This window comes from Corvus brachyrhynchos, unplaced genomic scaffold, assembly GCF_000691975.1.
Source record: "Corvus brachyrhynchos isolate BGI_N302 unplaced genomic scaffold, ASM69197v1 scaffold83, whole genome shotgun sequence".
NCBI classification, from domain to species: domain Eukaryota; kingdom Metazoa; phylum Chordata; class Aves; order Passeriformes; family Corvidae; genus Corvus; species Corvus brachyrhynchos.
The window spans coordinates 928781-943962 of NW_008238464.1; the positions used below are offsets into that span (position 1 = coordinate 928781).

The 15182-nt window shown below is 38.8% G+C and overlaps 1 protein-coding gene across 5 annotated transcripts in view; it reads left to right on the top strand.

Annotated features, from left to right (window-relative positions):
• Positions 1–15182, top strand: part of UBE3A (ubiquitin protein ligase E3A) — a 57612-nt gene that overhangs the window by 7390 nt on the left and 35040 nt on the right. For 3 of the 5 annotated variants that reach the window (XM_017737003.1, XM_017737004.1, XM_017737006.1), the window contains exons 3-5: positions 6223–6369; positions 6974–7092; positions 10515–10559. In XM_017737003.1, the coding sequence (XP_017592492.1) occupies positions 7073–7092; positions 10515–10559 (65 nt within the window). In that variant the 5' untranslated portion in view covers positions 6223–6369; positions 6974–7072. Of the gene's footprint in view, positions 1–6222; positions 6370–6973; positions 7093–7727; positions 7810–10514; positions 10560–15182 lie in introns of all 5 variants that reach the window. The other 2 variants (XM_017737007.1, XM_008635796.2) reach the window with 2 other exon arrangements.

Here is a 15182-nt window from a genome sequence, read left to right on the forward strand (position 1 = left end):
TTCTGGATGTTTAACTGCTTGCCACTGTATGTATGCATTGAGTCTTTGTAATGGTATGTGCTTCATAAATTGATGAAGAATTCCCCTCTAATCCCCCACAAATTGTGAGTAATAAATACTAATGGAACATCAGAAAAGCTGAATGTTGTGCTACAGAATTGCATGGTTGCTTGGTTTTAATATAAATTATATTTAAGCAAACATGCTGAAGAACTTGGTGAACAGAAAGATGCTTTACATGGAAGGCAGCATGACAAATGGGTGGCAAAAGAAATCAAAACAGAGCATAAGCAGAAGGACAGACAGAATAAAAATTTGAATAGTAATGCTGAAGCAAAGCTGTAAAACTTACCTGATTGCAAAATAATTTAACATGATAAGTAGCCAGTAAAAGGAGAGTTACTAAAAGACATTTAAATAGGTGATTGGATTTCACCTACTGGTGTAGAAGGGGCGTTTTGTTCATGGCTTTATATCATTTTGGAGGGAGCCTGAAGTAATAGATACAATATAACTGAAATAGAAACAAAAACAAATGGTTCTGCTGCAAAAAAAAATCAGGTGTGTTTGTAGTGGAAGACAAAAATCAGACTGTGGTCTAAGTGAAAAATGCCGAAGCTAAGGATAATTTTGGATCTTTCCTGCTTTTGCAAAGGTGAACAAAATACATATATGATCTCACTGAAATATCAAACCAAGAACAGATGTTGAAGGCGGAATCTAGAATCCAAAGTTGCCAGGGCAGTTGTAGAAAATGGGAATAACACACAGGCCTCTAGCTTTGGCCTGAGGGGCGGGAATGGGAGCAAACATCAGATATTCTTCTGTTACTCTGTGATTTATGAATGTCATAGTTTAACCTCGCTGGCAACTAAACACCAAACAGCCACTCTCTACCTCCCCACACAGTGAGATGTGAAAGAGAATCGAAAGAGTAGAAGTGAGAAAACTCGTGGGTTGAGATAAAGATAATTTAATAGGTAAAGCAAAAGCCGCACATGCAAGCAAAGCGAAATAAGGAATTCATTCCCCACTTCCCGTGGACAGGCACATGTTCTGTTATCTCCAGAAAAGCAGGGCTCCATCACAGGTAACGGTGACTTGGAAAGACAAATGCCGTAACTTCGAACATTCCCCCTTTTTCCTTCTTCCCCCAGCTTTATATGCTGAGCATGATGCCATATAATATGGAATGTTTCTGTGGTCAGCTGGGGTCAGCTGTCCCAGCTGTGACCCCTCCCCACTCCTTGTCCACCCCCAGCCTCCTGCCTGGTGAGGTGAAGAGTGAAAAAGGCCTTGAATCTATGAAAGCACTGCTCAGCAATAACAAAAACATCCCTGTGTTAACACAAATCCAAAACACAGCCCCACGCTAGCTACTATGAAGAAAATGAACTTTATCCTAGTCAAAACCAGTACAGTGGAGAGTATTGACATCAAGGCAAAGTAAGTATACAGACATTATAGGATGGAGCTTTTATATGAACCTGTGTTTGATCTCTTTGTATTGAGATGCACAAAATTCTGCCTTTATGAAACTCAGTAACTTGTGTTTTTACTGAAATGTAAATTCCAGAGTAGCACTAACTTTAATTTGAAGATAGTAGCAAATTCAGATTCCCATCCCAAATAATTTATTCAAGTGTTAATTTTTCTCATTATCCTGCATGCTTGTGTTCCTACTCTAATTAGAATTTGTCAGCTTTCATTTTCTATTCAAGAGGATTTCATATGCATTTTTTTCAGTTGGAAGATCTTTATGTATTCTTTTTGTGCTATGAGAAGACTTAGTTTCTTCCAGTATCTATATTGATAGGCTTGATTAACTTTGAACTCTTTTCATTGTCTAATCACAAGGCATTTTCTTCTGTCTTCATGCTGTCTTTGTGGCTCTTTTTTACTACTTCTGGAACACTTCTGAAGAATATTGAATAATTGGAGAACTGGGTTAGAGTTTGGAAGATGTGTGAAGTACTTTGTGCAGATGAACAGACACTCTTCCAGGGACCCTTCATGAGTCATATCTGTCACTCTTTTTGTAATATATGGGAGCATGTGTACATTTGTGCATCAGTTGTGACTGCTTTAGTCACTTTAGGTTGGCATTTTCCAGGATAGAACCCAATTCTTTTGGTTTTCTAACTAATGTGATTTTGCATTTGTTGTTACTAGTAGAATTGCTTGGTTTACCATGCAGTAGGAAAAATTCATATAGAGTCCATATTATCGTTTGGTTGGGCTTTTTTTGGCTCCATTAGGATTTTTATGATCAGGTTGTATTAGTGGCTGTTTTATTTTATTGTAGGATCAGTAGTAATTTTGCCTACAAATTAGATGCATGAAGAAAACTTCTCTTTTTATGTTTTGTGCATTGGAAGCAGCATGCAGGCAACAAAATAATTTCTATTTCCAACTTTATGAAGAAATCAAACATGCCTATTACGTTATTATTTTTTCTACTTATGACAATTAAGATTGAATTTAGGGGTTTGGTGAATATTCTCCAGGACATTTGACTCAATCTCAAGTTTTAAAAGGCCAGCTCTCATATTAGGTGTCAGTTCCTTATTGTATACATGACTGTTTCATTGTGGTACTCAAAGTCTTTCTGGAAATACATAAAATTCGTTCTTGGGACATTCAGAGGGACTCTTGAGAAAACATACAAAAGCTGTCTTCAGTGCTATATTCTTGAGAGAGATGGTTACATTTAATTAAGCAACTCAAATTCTGGTACTGGAAGGTAATGTAGATCATGGTACTTCATTGTACAGTAAATCACCCCTGTTTTCATCATAGATCAAAAAGAGAATCTTAAAAAATTTGGATCAAAGATTACTTGGGTAGATAACTTAAAATTCTTTTATAAAGGAAATCTAAATTCTTACAAGTGCCACTTCCCACAAGTCCCACTCTTTTAATAAGTCAATCAGAAGTTACAGTTTAAGTAAGGATAGTGTTCATGTTGTAAGGGATCTTCCTAGGCATCAGATACTATGTATCAGCTGCCAGATTTCACTGCTGTCACAGAAAGTGAACATCAAATACCCAGGCACCATAGTAGGTTTACCATGTAATGTTCAATTAAATTATTGGTACCTGGAAATTGTTTGCCTTTTTTTGGTTGCTGAAGAATAAGTATTTACAATCTCCAGGGTGTGGCTTTAGGTTCTGTATGTTGAAGTTGGGGACCTCTTCTTGCCTGGTGTTACTGCTTGTAGACTTTCAGGGTTTAATGAACTATGTAGGTATATTTTATCAAACTGTGCAACAAAGTTGCTTTTAGCCTTTAGCCTTTTAGCATGAAGTTGCTTCCTGACATCTTGTTCTTTCACTCATTTTTTAACTCCTCCTTGAGTTGATGGGAGCATTCTTTTAAGAAAATATTCACCTGTGTGCCATCTTGGAGAAATAGATGCTGTTCCAAATCACTGCATAAACATTATTTATCCCATTCCTTTTTGATGAAGGCTAGGTTAAGTCACAGAGTTCTCAGATACGTGGTTTGAAGACATGGATCCTTGTGTATTGTCTTCCTAACTGTAACAGGGGTTGTTGCAGTCCTGGTTGATTCTACCCCTAGTAAATAGTCGCTAGGCAGACACAGATGTGTCTGTACTAGGGCCTGCCCAGTCCCAAAGAGCCTGGCAGCCATCTTGGGTTTCTCAGACATACTCCACAGCCACAAATTTCCTTTCATACCTTCAGCTGCTCAGTGTGTTTGTGAAAGCCTAAACTGTAAGCCATGCTGATCATAACAGTGAAGACCAGGGGAATTTGTTTGAGTAATACCAATAAGTATCTGCTCTGGGGCTGCTGTTTTCATCTTCTATAAGGTAAGTTTCAAACAGAGAAGTTTTTTTGTAGAGAAATTCCTGTGACAGAAAAGCAGTTGGTTTAGACCAATTCACAATTCTCCATAATGCCATTTTCCAAGATCTCGGTGTATTCATCAGTGTGGTTTTCCCTTCCTAATCAAGTAGTGTCTTTTGACTCTCTTAACCAGGTTGGAGGGTTTTTCTGGCTTGTTTGGATTAAGCAGTCAAAATGTCCTTTGTTTGAGCTATATTCAGAATAAGGGATCTTTGGTGGCAGTCTCCTTCACCACCCACCCTGTGTTTCAACATGCTGGTCTCTTTGCCAGCAGACTCTACTCTGCTGATGCATGAATGAGTAAGGTTTTAGAAAAATTAATTCTTTCATCTGTGCTAGGGAATCCTTGCCAATCATATTCAGTCCCACAGGAGTGGCAGCAAGGATAGATGGGGAAGGTAGGATGAGAAGGAGACAAAAGAGAAAAATGATTCATTAAGGTTTTTTGCATCTATGTTGGCGAAAAGTAGCATGAGAATTTTCAACTGCAGTACAGTAAAAGTCTAGTTTCAAGGTATCATGCAACAAATCAGAAATCCTGAAACTACCTGATTCAAAGCTCTGACCCATGATAAGTTCAATTTGTAGATACAAATTTCACAACAAAGCTTCAATGAGTTTACTTCAGCTCAGTGAGATTTGTGACAGTTCAGATACTCCTCCCATCACAGAAGTGCTGTAGATACTATGTTCGGTGGTGTGATAAATCTGACTAACGGAGTTGGATCTGTGTCAGGCCTTGGAACAAACTTGTCTTGCCTATGACTTCGGAGCAGCCAATTTAATGTATATTTTTTAACATTCCAAAATCTGGTGGTGTTTGAATCCAGCACCAACACTTCATGTACTCTTTCACTGTTGTCAGTCGTGTTCATGACTTCTCCCGTATGAAACAGCCTCAGGAAGACTTTGTTTTACTAAGGTTCATGGCAGCCTGGTGTTCTAAATACTCCTATTTGAATGGAAATCTGCTGTAGAAAGTTTTTGCCAATAGTCTGGGTGATACAGGACCAAGTCTAGGTAGGGAGTGATTGGTCAGGCACACTCCAGAACATGAGCTGGTACTTCCAGCAGTCAGAGTGCAGGCTTCCCAGCCAGTGAAGCTTTAGAGATGATACCACTGTCCTCTGACCAGTGTACTAGAAGTTGCTTGGGCTAGGTGCTAGAAGCAGCTTTAGAATAGGCATCTGTTTCCTCAAAACTAAGGCTTGCCTGAAACTGGACATTTTCAGGTCTTAATCAGAATGTATTAAGCAGTGTTTTACAGCTTCTCAGTTTTGCATCAGCATCTTAGGTTTTGCCTTTCTGTACAGCTGACAGTCAGCAGACATTAAATGGAAAATACTTACCCTGTTCTGTAATGTTGACAGATCAGGAACCTGTCCAACTGACTTTTAATTGTTTTTCTATGTTCCTAGCATTGACTCAGTTAAACTTTGACAATTTACACCCATAAAACATAAGTACTAGAGAACCTCTGTTTTATTTTGGAGATTTTTGGTAGCCTGCTTCTTTTTTACTTTCCTTGTGTCAACTGCACTTGTGTTACGATGAGAACACTCAAATATTACTGATGTTAAAATCATCAAATGGCACTTTACCTATCTCAATGAATGTATGTGATAAAACTAATAAGCATCATTCTGAAACTAACACAAATTTTGTTCTGTGCAGAGTTTGTGATAGAATGGCAAATTATAGTAGATTGGCAAAACTGGGCAGTTTTTCTGACAAACCTTAGAAAATCATGAACCTTGCTAAGATCTTACTGCACGACTCTTGTATAGGTTGGACTGAAGCACCTAAGAAGGTGCAGTAAAGAAATAAATGGTTTTTACTACATATTTAAAGCTGTCTGATGTGCTCTCTTAGTATTTGCACCAGATTGTTATGTCTGCAGGTGTTGCAGAGAGCTGCGGGTGTGCCCTCAATAGCTTTGTGCACCTTCATTCTGTGTGAGGCTTTTGCTGCATGGCAACCTGCAAATGTGGGGTTTCATCTGGGTTACCACAGGAATAAAACTTATCAGGATACTATACAGAGGTCTGTCTTCATAGCTGCTGCTGTTAAGAGAAAGTAAGATAACTTTTTATTTACTAAATACAATATTAACATTGCAGTATTTATCAAAAATTTATATTAGCAGAAAGGAAATGCTATTTGTCATCTGACTCTCCTTCAGAGGCCTTGTTTCTTTTCTGGCTTTCTCCAGCGCACTTAGGAGCTTGGGGGGGAGAGAGAATGGGATGAATTGAGTGTTGAGGATTATGTTTGGAAATATGTTATCCATTAACTTTAGTTTAGAGTAGATAATAGCAGTAGGTAAGAGACTAACTGGTTCCTTTTCAGCCATGGAAGTAATCAGCTGGGGTGGTCCCAGGGCGCTCTGGGCACGAGTATTGCTGAGTGATCATTGGCTGCCACCTGCGTGACAAAGTAAAGGACCAACCCTTCAATTTATACCAGTGGAGCCAGATCACGGGAAACAATTGACAGGTAAAATATACTTTTGAAAGTTTAAGGGAGAGGAGAGAGGACATGTGATATAAATGGAGCAAAGAACCTAAAAGATTTGCTATAGATAGCGAAAGTTGCTCCTCTGAAACTTAGTAGCTGTAGCTTACTTCTTTTTGGGGAGAGGCACACAACAAAGTTCAGGTTACTTGTTGCTCCCTGGGAACAGAGCCTTGCTAAGAAACAATGTTAACCCAGCTGTAGCAGCAAAACACCTACCAGAATTTTATTGTAGGTAGAAATTACAGTTCATATTTATGCACACAATTCCAGATCTTTGAATGTTTGTTGTCTTGTCATGGGGTGTTTCTGCTGGTCCAAGAGATGGGTATGGATTTTGGTTTTTTAGAAAGACTAAAAATAAGTTGCTGAATTTTCAAGTTCACCAGTTGATTGTACTGCAGTGAGTAACTCTAGAAGTTAGAATGCCATGCAAAAAATGAATGTAAGTCTTAATCTCACTGATAAAACAATACTTAGCATCAATATTTTTCTTCTTTTTATGTTGGTTTTTTTTATTATTTTTAGAGAATTGGCTGAAAATAATTTTTAAGGACTTTTAACTAAATTATTTTTACTTATTTAGAATTGTTAAGCTTATGCTTAGCCCAGCGTGATACAGGAGTGGTGTGACAACTCGGTTTTGATCAGTGACTCAAAATTGTGATCACCCTGATGTCACCGAATGGCCACAGCTTGTAAAAGGTAAGCATGAAGCATACTGGGTTGTTTCTCAGGAGTTTTTCTACTATAATGTTTATTTTAAGGTATTTAACTTGTATGGCTTGAAGTTAGTTTTATAAATAATATTGAGTTACATTATTTGTTTAAGATAAGTCAGCTGGCAAAGTTGACTTACACTCTTGCTAACAGTGATTTCAAAGCTCACTTAGTTTGTCTCTGCCTACTTTTTAAAATATAAGCACTGTGGTGCTCCATGATATCCCTCTTAAGAAAAATACTGTCAGTTAAAAGTCTCTGGTGATTTTTACTGTCATACTGAATTTCTGTATAAGTTGTTTAGCATACTTAGCCAAGCATTTGTTCAATTTTTTTTTAAAGTATTTATCCAGGAGGCTTGATGGTGTTAAAATGTGTAAGCTGGCATACCATTACTTCTCTCATCTAGAGGGGTACACTGGAGGTAAAAGGAGTGGCTTGTAGAATGGAGAAGTTGCTCCCTGTGTTGTTGGAAGTGAGCCACCATTTGAATTTGCTAGCTCATACTGCAGTATTCAGATTAGTTGGTGTCTTGTGATCAGTATCTACAATCTAATTCAAAGCTGAAATTTTAAGAGCATTTGCTCTGAGATTTTCTCTGAACAGAACTCTTGTTTCAGATTTTAAGCATGATGAAAGGACGTCTTGCTGTACTATATAGTTGTTTTTCAGTACTGTTGCCTGCTCACAGGAAATAACACGGTATCTTGTTTGTAAACAATTGGGTATTGCAAAATAAATAGCTTCTCAGCAAACAAGTGCAACCTGTAATTAGATTGATCTTCCACTTCATTTTAATGAGTACTGAAAGCTCATTTTGTTAGGTGCTTACATTGTCATTTGAAACCTTTTAAAATCGAGTTAATATGTGCATTAATAGTTCTGCAAACCACAGTTATAGTAGGTCTGCTCATGTTTTAGAAAACAATAAGCTGAAGGAATTTTCACCCTGTTTTCTGCAGAACCACTTTCCTTAGAGGACCAAACCTTTTTTGACCCAGCTAGATGGTATTTTTTTCTTATATTGTTTATCTTACAGAAGCATCTTTTTGGGGGGTTTTTTTAGAGTAACATAGACTGTATTGTCTGTGTTAACAGACAATACAGTAACATGAACTGTACTGTCTCTTTACAGCCCAGATAAAATTCTCACAAATGATGAGGATAGGAAAAGATTTTGGGTATACTGATACCTGTGTTTACATGTCTGTACTACAGATCGCCAGGCTAACTTTTTCACATGCAAAGTTTAGATGCCAATCTGCTCTTTTTCTGTAATTCTTCATACTGCTATTTATTTTAAAGGCTGAAAGTGATCAGTATTCTTGATGTTTTTCTTTTAACACCACTATTTCCCTTGCATTTTCATAGCAACTAAAAGCACTACTCTCCCAAAGCTTCAATGTGTTGTATGTCGCAATACTAGAATTAAGAGAGCAAAGCCTCAAATGTCCAGACCTTTTGCTACTGTTTACTGAAGTCCTGGAAGTAAATAGAGGAGCTAACCAGTATGAATATAAACGTGCATCTTTCCTCTGCTCCAGCTTCTAACACTTACATGCCCAGGTGAATAAGTGGGGAAAAAACAATTGAGGTTCTTTTCACTAAGCATTTAGAGGCTTGCTTTGGTTGCTGGAGTTGAAGGGAAATTTTATTTGTTTTGCTGCTGAACAATATTTTTGTCAGCAACTATCTTGTCAGTTCTGAATTTAATGAGTAAGAGAAATGTAATTTGGAGGTAATAAATAGAGGCCAAAATTTTAATTGGGCAGTTTTTATGCTATTTTCCAGTTAAAAGGGTATTTACATTTTAAGCATGAGTATAAAATTAGTTGGATAGGAAGTTCAGAATTCTGTCCCTAGTGTCAGTTAAATTTTATAAGTTAATGAAATATAAACAAATAATTTCCTGTGTTCTGCATCATCTGTCACTGCACAGTATCCAGCTAGCCTAGGAATTCTAAGTTGTCTGCCAGAAATACCTTCCAGGCACTGGGTCTGTTTGGTAGAATCCAGAATATTGTTAAGATCTGGTGCTTCAGAAAAGGAACTAAAATTTTAGTAAAGAATTTAGAGAGCAGTCCAAGCTTTAATAGGCGAGACCATCCAGTAAAATAGCACAATGAAACAGGAAAAAAGGAATCTATCAGGCTACAACTGGAGATTTCCAATAGCGTTCAGAATATTATAGATAGTTATGTAGTAAATAGAGAAATTTAGAAATTGCATTCCTGTAAGTAAAGATTTTTTTCCCTGTAAAGCTATGGGAAAGTCTGCTTATCTGTCCTAACTGAAATCCCGCAGCAGACTCTGGTGAAACCTGCAAAGTTAGTTCTATTTGCAGATTTTAGCTCACTTCTGTTTTTAGAAAGCTGTCATGAAAGACATTTTTGTTCATCCAAGCTGCAGAGTTTTACTGTAATGACTGTGCTCTCTTTCCACTCCTTGCACAGTATTTCCAGCATGGCAGTTCTGGTCAACTGTACCAAAGTTTGTACCCAAGTGAAGGTTCCGTAAGGTCTTTTAGAGTATGATTTCAAGGCATCCTACGATGATGGGAATCAGAACTGCTGCATTTGTAGTGCCTTGTCTTCTGGCATGTCTGGCTACAAACTCACTGGTTAGGGGAAAGTCCGAAAGGGAGAAGAAAAATACTGTCTAAAAAAAAAAAAGTCAACTGTTGCATCCGTGCTGTCTTAAGGAAGATGGGAATAAAGAGGAGCTACATAACTATAATTTAGTCTACTGAAGTTAGTATGGAGCTATACCCCTTGAATTACTCTGTAAATTAAGTCAGTGGGGGTTGTCAAGATAAACACAGGTGCTGCTTGTGTGTTCAAAAATGCCAGGCAATAACACTTAATTCTGAATATTACTGGCTGTTCTCTTGGCTGGATTGAAGAAAACAAAGCTGTCTGTGAGATTAGCTCCATGAATTCAGGTGGAGAGAGATGTGAGATTTGCTTTGAGATTCTTTTGGACCCTGCTTCTAAGCTGCTACTTCTTAGACTCCAGCTTTGTAAAGAATTTTTGGTTGCAGTTGATCACTGATAGTCTTTGAGTACACGTTTTGGTTACAGAAGTGGTTATGAAGAATTAGCCCAGAACTGGTGCACTGTGCAGCCTGAATGCAGAAGTACTGGCAGATCTCTTCCTTAATGACTCCTGTTGTGTAAGCAGTGGGGAAAAAGTGCTCTCCTTCTTAAGGAAATTTGGCTTAATTATACTATCATGTTTTATGTTATAAACTGTATTCTAGAGTTTGAGAAATTTAATCTGCAAGTATCAAAAAGTTGATGCTTTTAGTGGCAATAATACACTTATCACATTCCATCTTTCGTAACTCTTCATATTGTACTGACTTAGAAGTAGAAGCAATGCTTAAGGTTTTCTGTCTGGTTTTGCAGATCACCAGGAGAACCTCACTCTGAGAACATTGAAACTAGCCGAATGTAAGTAAATGAGTGGATGAGTTTGGTGTATCTTGATTAAAAATGTTCTGAACGTATATAATAGTCACTCTTCCATCTGCTTAATAAAAAGAAGACAAAAGTTGAGTAGAACTGTGAAATTGCCTTAGAAAATTTCAAATTAATATTTTGCAATTTTAAGCCTCTGTAGAAACTGATTTTTTTTTTTTTTTGAGCGTGAATGAATTGAAGGGAAAGTTCAGAGGTTTAATTTAACATGAACCAGTAGATGGTAGCATAATACAGTGTCAGAAATCTTACAGCCTATATTCAGACTTGACAGCAGGGATGTAATTTCTACCTGCCATTCACTAACATCTGGCACGGGTTTGAAGACACTTCAGTACTAAGTCACAATACCTGCTGGTATCTGTTGTGGCAGATGGATTGTTGAACTAAGAAAAAAGATTGTGACTTAAATTGGTGAATTTATATGCCAGTTACTTCTGACATAAATTCTGGAAACAGAAAACTAGCTCTCTTTCACTTAACAGTATTCGCAGAGCGTATTGCTGACAGGTCTGAACCTTTTTTGTCTTATCTTCATTAGTCTGGAAGTCAAGATTAACTAGAAGCAAGATTGTGATGGGCTGAAACCTTCATTTCAGTTTAAAAATTCAAAAGGTTTGCAGGTTTGCATTAAAAAAAAAAAGTTATTTGAGACTTTATTCTTCTGTGAGTTAGCAAACAAAGATTCTTTTCCAGTTATTCAAACTGTTCTGTTACAGAATTCTAATAGGGAAGCCACAAACTGCTCTTCTGGCTTACAGCACAAGTTCCAAAATAATAGAGGGAATGTAGCCCAGTAGTTGTTGTGCTGTCTGAGGCTTCAAAGGATCTGGGTTCATTTCTCTTTTGCCACAAACTTCTTCTCTGACCTTAAACTGTCTCCTTCACGCCTTCCCCCCAAGCAGTTCAGCATTTTACACACCACGGGCTGGATGCCATTTTCAGGATGTTTTGCAGGCTAGGGACATAGTGTGAATTGCTCAAGGACTTCTCTGCTGTAGCTGCCCAACTTAAGGAGGAGCAAAGCTGCTGTGAGCCCCCCCACATTGGACTGAATACCTAAAAAATGGGGAGGAGGAAACGGTCAGGGCTTTTCTGATGTGTTATTAGCAACTCAACTGCAGTGAAACCTTTTCTTGCGCTAGGAGAAGCAATTCTCCTGTATGACAAACTTCTTTTCCCTCACTCATACCATGTTACAGAAGTGCTGTCCAGCTGCTTTCTTAGGAGTGAGGGTTTCAGGGATCCAGACCTGACAGGTGCCTCTGCATGTTGCTATGTGGACATGCATTAGAAGTCGCAGAACAAAAGCTCTGCCATGGTCTCTTATTCCTGCTCCAGTAGTGGTCTGTGCTGCATTGTGGTTTATTGTTCCTGCAGCAAGTTGAGTTGTGTCCTTTTGTTTCCCTGGCCTAGCCAAACGGGAGAAATGAGGAGGAGTAGGAGAATAAGTAGGAAAAACTACAGCAGCCTGGCTGTAGTCCACTCTGGATCTTGTCAGTTAGATTACTGTTTTTACACGTTTTAAGGAAAGATGTATCAGTAGCACTCATCTAGACTGGTGTGAAACAAAAACTCTAAAGACCTAGGATAAATCAGAAGGAAAAGGCAGTAAAACTTTTTTCCCTCTAGGAGTTTGACAGTTCTTGTGTGTGCATGATTTATCTTCCTTAAAACCAAACATGAAAAAATAATTTACAGTAGTAAGCTTTTCTGTGTGATAGCTGAGTACTTTTTCTTTTTGATGTAGACCAGTGATCAGAGTGACCTTGACTTCTTTAAAATAAATGTGAGCCAGTCAAGCTGTAGGAATTCACATATTTGACTAGTAGTTATACAGTATACTTGTGTAACTAAATTTTTTTTAAACTGTATCACAATGTGATGGGTACTACACCTGTTACAGAGAATTTTTGCAATTCTGCAGCAGAGTGGCTCTTGCCACGTAAGGTGGAATGGCAGGTTGGGTGGTAGAGTTGTGACCTGCAAGCCTACTGTGTCGCTAAAATAGTTACTATGTTATTTACATGCCTAAAATTCATTAGTAAATGCAGGGACCTGTACAAGTGGTTTTTTATTTGCACAATGAATGATTGGTTTTGCTCTGGTTGGCTGATACAGTTGCTTTATTTATTTCCATATTTTGCATTGCAAAGCTTTATACCAGGACCATACTCATATATGTTTCACATGTGTGAATGAAAAGAAATTTAAAGAAAATACTCAGTTTCTTACACAGCAAACTCTTCCATGTGTAAGGCTTGCTTATCCCAAGCTTTCCAAGTTCTGGGTTTCCATGTGATGAACATCTTGGTGCTAGCTCAAAGTCAGGAGTCTTTTTACCTTAGCATTCATTCAGGTCTTAGAATTGTTAAGGTCAGCATCTTCTGTCTGCTACTGTCACACATCTCCATTGACTTTCAGCTTCAATTAATATAACTTTCTTAAAAAATAACTTCTTACCTGTTCCTGTGTTTTCACTCTCTATTTTATGATGTCACATACCAAGGTAAAGGTATGGCCGTCTTCATACGGCTTTCTGTGCATTCATCTTTCCTTCTCTCTGCTTTTGAGGATAGCATGCTTTGCAATTTTGAAACCCTTTTCTCCTTTTCAAATAGGACTGTAGCAAGGCAGTTTTTCTACGACGAGATTGTGGGATAGATGCTGTGTTCTTCACTCCCTCTCTCTGTCTTCCTGCATTGCTCCATATAGCCAGGACAGACCTTCTGTTCTCAGGGTTGCCCTTCCTGAGGAAGTGCCCTGCCTTTGTCAGCGCATGATGTTCCCAGAAGCATGGTAGATCTAGAATACATGGTCGGGAGGGAGGTCCCTTGGGTTAAGCTGGTATGGTCCAAGGGGGGTTCACAATCCAGCCCTGCTGTTGGAGTCCACCACACTGGAAAGAATGAAGTTTGGAAAATGTGAGCTCCATGCATATTTGCTGTGGTGCCAGAGGCTGAGTCAGGCAAAAGGTGTTGCAGCACTGCTGGAACAAAGGGCTGGGCTCCAGGTCTGGGTGGAGTGTTTGGCAGTGTGGTGTGCAGGGCTCTTCAAAAGGCTCTGTGTGGGCAGTGCTATTACTGGAAGCTTGTCTTTTCTAGCACTGCTATTCTTACTCTAGCTAAACAGAAGCAGGAAAACCAATGTGCAAGGTTTGAAGCTGAAACTTGTGCAAAGCAGTATGTAACTTCACAAAGATGACCATCTGCAACACCTTTTTTAACTGTTTTTTTATATGCTGGTCATGTTGTTTCCAGAGTGTAGTATAACTGTTGCAGATGTGTCTCTTTATGCCTCTGTTAACACATATATTGGAAGTTGTTTTGCTATTAGTAGTAAAAAACCTGTTTCCTAGGTTTTTTCTTACCCAGAAGACAGTTTCCATGCACATTAATGCTTTTTTGGAATATTTTTTTTTTTTTTTTTGCATTAAGAAAATTGCTTATGAACATTTTGGCACTTCTGAATTCCTAATAGCCATTGTAAAACAGGCTGTTGTAGATTTACACTTACTAAATTTAGCAATCATAGAATCATCAAGGCTGGAAAAGAACTCCAAGACCATTGACTCCAACCCTTGACCAATCACCACCTTATCAACTAGACCATCGCACCAAGTGCCATGTCCAGTTGTTTCTTGAACACTTCAGGCAGGGATGGTGACTCCGCACCCTCCATGGACTGCCCATTCCAAAGCTTGACTGCCCTTTCAGTGAAGAAATTATTTCTGATGTCCAGCCTAAACTTCCCCTGGCACAGCTTGAGGCTATTTTCCTCTTGTCCTATCACTGGTTGGTTGGGAAAAGAGACCAACCTCACCTGGCTTACAGCCTCCTTTCAGGTGGTTATAGAGTGATAAGGTCTCTTCTGACCCTCCTCCAGGGTAAACACCCCCAGCTCCCTCAGCTGCTCTTCATAAAACTTGTGCTCCAGACTTCACCAACTCCACTGCCTTTCTCTGAACACACTCCAGCACCTCAGTGTCTTCCTTGCAGTGAGTGGCCCAAAACTGGACATGGGATTCAAGGTCCAAGAACAGGGAGATGATCACAGCCTCATCCTGCTGGCCACACTATTGCTAATACAGGCCAGGATGCCAGTGGCCTTCTAGGCCACCTGGTCACACACTGGCTCATGTTCAGCTGCTGTGGACCAGCACCCCCAGGTCCTTTTCCACTGGGCAGCTTTCCAGCCACTCTGTCCCCAGCCTGTAGTGCTGCCTGGGGTTGTTGTGAGCGCCAGACCTGGCACCACCTCGTTGAACGTCATGCTGTTGGCCTTGGCCCAATCAGTCCAGCCTGTCCAGATCCCTTCCTTCCCTCCAGCAGATCAACACTCCTGTCCAATGTGAGATTTATGTGTAAAAATAATATAAAAATTATTGTGACCTAAGCAGAAACCATTCAGAAGTATGTTAATTCATGCTGGTATTTCCAGACAAGTATGAAACATCCATGTGTATTTCTAAAATTTAGGTAAACTTACAAGCAAAAATGATGCAGTTATGCAGGTATTTTAAACTTCAGGCACGTTTTGAATGTAAACATGATTTTAAATGCTTTGTATGTGAACTTCAAATTACTACATGCTTCA